The sequence below is a fragment of the Lineus longissimus genome, chromosome 9, assembly GCF_910592395.1.
Source record: "Lineus longissimus chromosome 9, tnLinLong1.2, whole genome shotgun sequence".
Classification (NCBI taxonomy): Eukaryota; Metazoa; Nemertea; class Pilidiophora; order Heteronemertea; family Lineidae; genus Lineus; species Lineus longissimus.
Window position 1 is genome coordinate 11,252,658 of NC_088316.1, and position 8,372 is coordinate 11,261,029.

The 8,372-nt window shown below is 42.9% G+C and overlaps 1 protein-coding gene across 1 annotated transcript; it reads left to right on the top strand.

The window, feature by feature from the left end:
• The first annotated feature begins 7,003 nt into the window (after positions 1-7,003).
• Positions 7,004-8,164, top strand: LOC135494050 (germ cell nuclear acidic protein-like). Its single transcript, XM_064781801.1, has 3 exons — positions 7,004-7,016; positions 7,204-7,655; positions 7,841-8,164. Exons 1-3 carry the CDS (start codon positions 7,004-7,006, stop codon positions 8,162-8,164), a joined length of 789 nt encoding a protein of 262 aa, XP_064637871.1.
• The last annotated feature ends 208 nt before the right edge of the window (positions 8,165-8,372 follow it).

Below are 8,372 nucleotides of genomic sequence, written 5' to 3' on the forward strand. Positions count from 1 at the left end.
GATCGCGACCCTCCTCTGCAGCCGGATCAAAACCCAAAACCGCTCCGCCCACTGCCCACCCTTCAATCATTAATACCGAGCGAGAACGTCAAGCTAAACCATCATCTGCAGGATCGCGGCCCTCCTCTTCAGTCGGATCAAAAGCCAAAACCGCTCCGCTCACTGCCCACCCTTCAATCATTGATACCGAGCGAGAACGTCAAGATAAACCATCATCTGCAGGATCGCGGCCCTCCTCTTCAGTCGGATCAAAAGCCAAAAGTGTTCCACCCACTGCCAATCCTTCAATCCTCGATATCGAGCGAGAACGTCTAGATGTCGAAAAAGAGCGCCTCGAGATCGAAAATAAACGGCTTGTTGTTGAAGGGAGAAAAGCTGGCGTCCTTGAGAAAATATTTCAAGTCCAGGAACAACGACTGAAAATTAAAATGAGGAAATATCCGGTCCACGACACTGCAGCTGAACCACCAAGCAAGGCAACTCGCATTGGAAGACTGTCTATATTTGATACTCTTAGCAAGCTTACGCCGTTCGGTGAAAGCAGTGATAAGCTGTAGTGTGATGAAATGAATATTGTGGCTTATTTTAAAAAAGCACTTTAAACTGAACTTCTCTCATCTGAATGAAAAAAGTCCAGAAGGCATACGAGGATATATAGTTTGTGAATTCGAAACTTAACTGGTCACTTGCAAATACCAGGGTGTTAAAAATACTTGGCCAAAATAAAATCCCAGTCACTCCTAAGCAAGGGGTCCTATACCCCAATACATACTAATTATAAAGACTAGAAGCTGAAGCATTTTTTCTGATGTGCCTCAGGTGTTCCTACTCCAAACAGATATTGCTTAACAACTGAATCAAATAGGGTGTGCATTTTAACGAAGTTAGTTCTGAGCAATGGATTGTTGATTGGCATTACCTGTATGTCCATCTTGATTTTAATTCTGTTATGTAACCAGGTGGGGTCATTTATGGTCATAAGCTATAGTCCATGGACTGTACACTTCAGTGGAGTTAATGCCTTTGGATAAAGATCAAAAAATCTTTATCGTTGCTGCATACTTTGCGAATGGACAAAATCTTGTGGCCGCTCAGAGACAGTTTTCACATGCCTATGGGCGGAATTTATGTGTCCCAAGAGAAATATTCCGCTATACTGTAAACAAGTTCTGAGGCATTTTTAACTCCACTGAAGTGTACAGAAGATTGCGACGATGACCTTAACACACCTTTCTGGGGAAAGGGTTAGAACCCCGCCTGGAAAAATTGAAAGGCCCATTACTAGTACATTATATTGTTCTCGTGCAAAGTATGTTTTAGGAGGTCTTAGTCTGAGGGAATCCCATGGTACTATTTAAACCGGTACTTCAAAGTTTCAACAAAAGAATTGCTTTCAGTCATGGTAGGGACTTAATGAATACGAGTCCAGCCTCCTGACGGCCACATTCGATGATTAAGTCGACCATTTGAATAATGTGTCAGCTTACCATATTTGTGGAGGCAAAGCCATCTCATTTTCCATCGTCCGAATGCATTCTCGATCTTCCGCCGAATTCTTCTGTGGTGGGCATTGAATTCGTTCTCCGCCGCATCTCGTGGGTGACGTACGGGAGTGATCAACCAAGGAAGCAATGGGTAGGCACTATCACCCAATGATAACCCATTTGGGAGCCCATCGTTCTGAAATTTACGATTTAATCTACAGTTGTTCCAGATAAAGGCATTATGAGTACTACCTGGCCATTTTGCCACCAAATTGGTAAACTTCAAGGTATGGTCACATATGCCTTGCACGTTGATCGCGTGGGAATGTTTTCGGCTGACGTAGGCTTCTTCTTGGACCGAGGGAGCCTTTATTCCAACCAAGCTTCCATCTACACAGCCAAGTACATTTGGTATGCGGCGGCGCTCTTGATTATAGAAACCCTCTTTTACTTCTTGTTGGAGATGGTGATCTCGTGGAAATGTTATAACTTGCGACGCCTTCCTTTCCAGTGCTGTGGAAACTCTATAAACAATTCGTGACACAGATGCTTGACTAATGCCATTGAGGTCCCCACTTACAAACTGCAGATCTCCCGTTGCATAATAACGGAGGGCGCACATCACCTGTAAACTTGCCGGTAAAGCATGAGATCGTTGTGTTGGATGTTCTACATCTTCTTTGATCAAATCCACAACTTCCAGAATAACGTGACGTGGCATACGAAACCTCTTCATCAAGTCTACGTCATCGTAAATGTCCAGCGGATTTACCCGGTCTCTAAATATCCTATTTCGGCGAAAATGTCGTTGATTTTCCTCTTCTATTGCAAGAAGGAGCGCCATGTTTTCTGCGTGTGAATGCTTTGCGAGAGCCCAAAAGCTCTCGCTAAAATTATGGAGTTAACGAGGGTTGAGCGACCACACTGCGATTGCGAAGCGTGAGCGATGTCTTCATGAAATCACCCGCAATGCGTGCGAGGAGTTTGTGAAGACACTGCGAATTCGCTAAATTACCGACGACCTGGCGAAGCGATTGCGTAGCGAGGCTTTTGTGATTAGAAAATTTTGCTAGGCGAGGTGTTTGCGATTGCGAAGCGTTTGCGAGGCTTTTGTGAATAAGGCCCCAGGCTTCTTGGTTCTCTTGCTGGAACTTGTTGCTGGGCCAAAGTACTTGTACCGGATGCATACGCTGGCACTGGTCTTATCGGGGTACTTGTTCTTGCAGGCACACTTCCAGTAAACATGGGTGTTTGCTGATGTTGTGGATACTGCATTGCCATTGGAGCTGGCATCTGAGGCATTGTATTGAAGGCACCAGACATCATGTTTTGGGCTGAAGGAAATCGACGTAAATGATTGACTACATTGTGGTCAATTACAGTTCAGGAGACCGATTTATAGAGTAAACCAGATATTCAGTCTTGGATAAGGTAGCACAAAATGATTCAGACTTAAGCAGTTTAAACAAAGAATTGCCAACACTGTATGAGCACATACCTGTCGCCTGGTTAACCATTGGGTTCATAACCCCGAACATCATACGATCATCTATATTTGCTGCTGGAATTCCTGAGCTTGGCGTTTCTCAATTGCCTCTTGTTCAGACTTCCGTTGTTCCGCTTCATGGTGCATCATTTTCGTGAAGTGTCTCTTGCTGCATCATGTAATCCTGAAGCAGGCCAACCATCTTGGGCTCATCCGTAGAAGATTTCCTCTTCCTTGATTTCTTCTTGAAATCTTTAATTCAAAGAAAATAATTCATTAGTGATCATTCATAATAGCTTTCAGAAATATGAGGTCCAATACCAAAGCAATTCAACAGTCTGTCTTCTAAACAGTACATACATACATTGCATGTACCATGTAGCTCACTTTAGGCCTACTCACCATTCACTGTAGTGGAACTGGAGTCCGACTGAGGCTGATTTGATATTTTTGCATAGTCGATTCCAGTTGCTGACAGGTAACAAAGTTTAATCATCGAACATGAATAAACTACTGTTGTTACATGTCAGCTAGTTTCAAATCAATGGACTTATGTTTTGATCACACTGAATCACAACACTGCATTCGTTATAGAATGATATAATGCTCGCTTCGTTATAGAATGATATAATGCTAGCTTACCACTACATGCACAAGCTGGCCTACTAGGCCCACTGCCTGGTGTTACACTTCTGCTCCGTCGGCCGTCTTCATTGGTTGCTGAAATTGAACAAGAAAAATGGTGAGCAGGTCATTAGGCTATTTGCTAATGATATTCATAAAATAAATACAATTATTGTGCTCTTCCTAAAGTAGGACCTTAAAAGGCCTAGTCATGGTACGTAGTATAAGGTAGAAAGAAGAACAGATAGCAAACCTATGATCTGTCGGGATGTGCTGTCCATTCCACATCGTTCATTAGCTTGCTAGGCCTAGTTCAGTTTCAGAGGTCCCATGCCAAGACATCTACCTCCAGCTCCTGTGCCAGAAAAAGAGGAAATATTGACGTCGTCATCATCATCATCTACGGCATGTACGGCTGCTTCTTCTTCATCCTCGGAGATAATTCCTGGCTCTACCAGATCACCAACAACAGGCCTATCAATAGCATCGGTTGTCACTTTCTTTACAGTAACAACTACTTTCAGGGGGTTGGTGAGAGGCCTTGTACCTAGAATTTCATCTCGAATTTCCATGATCCTTGTCCTCGGGCGCCCCCATGCCCCGACCTGGACCTAGCACTGTTATCCTGGTGATAATCATGCTTCAACGCCTTAATTTTACTTCTACATTGCTTGCCAGTACGTTCATAGCCTCTCTGAGCCAGCAGCATTGCAATTCTGTTGTACACAGCGATGTTCCTGTGCACGCCTTCAAGCTGTGCTTCGACGTCCTCATCGCGCCAAATCTCTACAAGGGCCGTTGTTTCGTTGGCACCCCAAGTGGCCATGGTGAACTGACAAATGGATGAGAAGAAACAAACCGAAAATATGGAAAATGTAGTGCACAAAACTGACATTCAATGACAGATACTCCCGCGTGTTTCTCCAGTGCTAAAACAGGAAGAAGATAATGCACATGCGTGTAGGTGATGCGATCTGGATAAATCGCTCCGGGCATTCACACACAAATACAAAGCGATTCGGCCAATGCGATCTAGCTAAATCGACTTTGAAAACGGTTCAGGAAGTGTTTTGAATACGGCGATTCAGAAGCGTTTTTAGTGTGAATGGGTAAAGCGATTTAGCGGAATGAAACGATTTGGAACTGGGCCAAAGCGATTTAAACGTCTAGTGAGAACGCGGCTATAGAGACAGTATTGTTGCAATGGAAAAAAAGGAAATATAGCAGCTGCTTGTCACTGCTGAACAGAAAGAACTGATTAGGGGCATCATTAATTTTAACAATTTAGATACTGAAGAAGTGGATACTGGATTCTGTGATGTTGGAATACAATGTGGGGACACTGGGGGACTTGATGATGAAGTGGAGAGAGTGATTGCAGTGGAACCTGTGGGGATTGATATACATGTACCATTGCCGGTACCCATAGCTAAGCAGCCTGCTGCAGGTGGGGATTTAGACAGTGATGATCAGGAACAGAGTGGTGGGGAAGGGGTTAATCAAGTCCAGGATAATGTGGTGTTACCAGTGGCTGATGAGGGGAGGGCTCTGCTTGTCCCTAGAGATTTAGGAAGGGTAGAATGTCAGGAGTGTTACTGCCAGCCATGTGTGACCACTAAGAGACCAGGATGGTTGGGTGCTAGTCAGCCACCAAGGAAGGGGATAATTTGATTCGGAAGGATTTGTACAAACAATAATGGAAAAGATTGAGAGACCGTGGGGCATGGGATGATCATAGATATATTCAGAGGAAACAGATATTACTTCAGCAAAGAAATCAAGATGAAATTGTTTGGACAAGGAACAGAAAAGAGAGGGAGATAATTCCTGATTGCCTTCTTGCTTTTGTGAGAGGACTTTATCCTAATCCGCGTGGGCAACCATACATGGGACATAAGTGGCAGTAAATAGTAGTTTGTACCAGTGTGTCTGATTTTGTGATGGATATAGCACAATTTCATATTTTATCTTTAGTTTGTAAAATACAGGAGATTCTTTTCATTTCTATTTGAGACTGTATATAATATTGTGGATTATCATTGGAACTAGAATTGGAACTCATTTCACTTGGATTACTTGTTGAAAGGATTATCATTTTATTATTAACTGATGGATTCACAAACAATATCTAAATTGGGACTATTATTATCAAGGACCTAATACTGAATGTACTGATAAAAGAAGAAGGTATGTGTATTTGAACTGAAGCATGCATATTCTACTCTGGCGCATGGCATGCACTGTTTACTAACACCAAATTAATTTATGCGTATTATTGCACTAGATGGATGCATTATGTGTTTGAAAATGGTCAGTTGGAGCTTGTTTCATCCCAAATACACCAACTAGGATAATTCTGTTACCAATGAAATTTGGTCTTTTGGTTTGTTATTACTTTAACTTGATCATGGTTTATGATTCAAATTACTCATTCAACACCAATCTCAAGATGTTTGACAAAATTTGTCCAAAAACCCAGGAACTCTGAATTCAAATTTACCACTCAGCCATTTGCCAACCTGGTGCCCGCCTGCTCCTTTTATACCAGCGTTGCCTGTTTAACGGCCTAAAGAATTGGCACTATGCCCAAAATAAACCCTGAAAAATATGTCCAAATTAGGATTCAATGCCCAAAATACGATCTGTAAATAAAAGAAAACATCTTTAAATACATGACTATTCGACGGTGAACAAAGAAATCCACATGTCATCACACATTCCTCTCAAAATAAATTAGTTTTGACGATTTATTTGCGTTCGAAATTTCCCTTTTTTCTGACTATGTGTTGGTGTACCCACTGCCACCTTTCCTGCGTTCCATTCAACAAAAGGGCATCGATAATTTCAACCTCGATACAGATGCCAAGTGTATACACATCCCTTATACACACTCTAAGTGCATGGGACGCGGCTTCTTCTCGGAAATATGTTAATGAGCAGCATGACGGCCAATCTGAACTGTCAGTGCCCGATATATGTCAACTCAATTCTGCTATGCCTGGGCACTGTGGTCGGCCAAAAAAGACTGGAAAGTCGCATAAGAAAAGCAGCAGTACATATGCTTCCAATACGAAGAAGCGCAGGGCCGATGATCACAACTGAACATCGCTGTTCAGCTTTTTTCAGCATGCGCCAAAAAGATCTGCCGATATGTACACAATGGACAATGCTTCTTACATGCATTGATATGCACATCACAATTTATGCAAGCAACACCTCACCTTCTTTACGACGCCGTTCACTATTTATCGGCTGCATCAATCAACCAATCCATCAGCATGAAATTAACTGAGAATATTGTGCACTGGTCAACCATTTGAATGCCATTCAGCATGTTACGATGTGTTAGGCCTTTGCGTTTTGTGTGGACATCCTCACATTGCCATGGTCGGATCAATTGGAAGGTGCAATGGCCGACGCTGGTTGGCTGCTTTGGTCATGTGATGAGAATGTTTAGTTAACACTACCACATGCGTTGGCCACCCAGCTGGAACATGTTAACCCTTTGGCTTCACTACTCGCACTACTGGCGTACAATTTCACGTAGGCCTAGTTATACAACCTGATTAGGCCTAAACTGATATTTTTCATTCTCATTTTATTGAACAGGGCCAAGTGATGTGAGTTCATATGCTGATACTGTTGCTGCTGATGTCAGTTTGGCTAATGGTGATGGTGATGATGACGTCCAACCCCAAAGCCCAGGTGATAATAATGATGCTCATGCTGGTGACCATGTCAGTTTGACTGATGATGATGATGATGTCCATGACGTCCAACCCCAGAGCCCACGTGATGACAATGATGCTGCTGATGTCAGTTTGACTGATGATGATGGTGATAATGACGTCCAACCCCAAAGCCCAGGTGATAATAATGATGCTGCTGATGTCAGTTTGGATAACGCTGATGGTGATGATGACGTCCAACCCCTAAGCCCAGGTGATAATGATGCTACTGATGTCAGTTTGGATGATGCTGATAATGATAATTATGACGTCCAACCCCAAAGCCCACGTGATGATACCGATGCTACTGATGTCAGTTCGGATGATGCTGAGGTGTGTAATACTATAATGGTTATCGTATAACTAGTACTTGTAGTAACATGCTTAGCTCTTGGCAACCACTGCCTTGTGTCTAAACTCTTGGACACTTTTAACCCTTGAATACAATCAGCTGTCCATCAGCATACATGAACATATCTGACTGAATCAAAAGTAGACTGTACTATCAATTTTTCCAGGTGTCTTCTGATGCTCAGGCATATGATGTGAACTCAATTAGCAGTGGTGGTTATAGTGAACATGAAGAACTGGGTGACTCGTCAGGAGATGAAGGTGACCATGATCAGCCGTTATCACGATCTCCTGAACACAAGCAAGATAAGAGAAGACGGGATGACTTGACTCTGCTCAGACTATACCCGGACTTTCTTCTTGGTCCTGATGGATTCTTGTGTCGGGTCTGCTCCGCCTTTGCCCCACCTGCAGACAGGAACAACAAGTTATTAAAACCATTTATTTCAACAGGCTCAGATTTGGGGGATCACCTTCAAAATTGCATTTGAGATGTCTTGAGAATGAAATGAAATGGCCAGGGCCATTGTGCTCACCTCATGTGGAGGAAAGACGGATAAAGAGCATGGTATTGTGTCATGTAGTGTTAGGTTTGATGTAGGTCCAAGCAATTACAATTTCCCCAAAATGGCCAATTTACAGTACATTCGACCTCTGTGACCTTGAAAAGTAGGTCAAATCAAAGAAGACCCGGGTGAC

Excerpts from the sequence above, each read along its gene's own strand:
- LOC135494050 (XM_064781801.1), top strand. Across the intron at positions 7,656-7,840 it reads TCAGTTCGGATGATGCTGAG|GTGTCTTCTGATGCTCAGGC; the intron begins GTGTGTAATACT and ends CAATTTTTCCAG.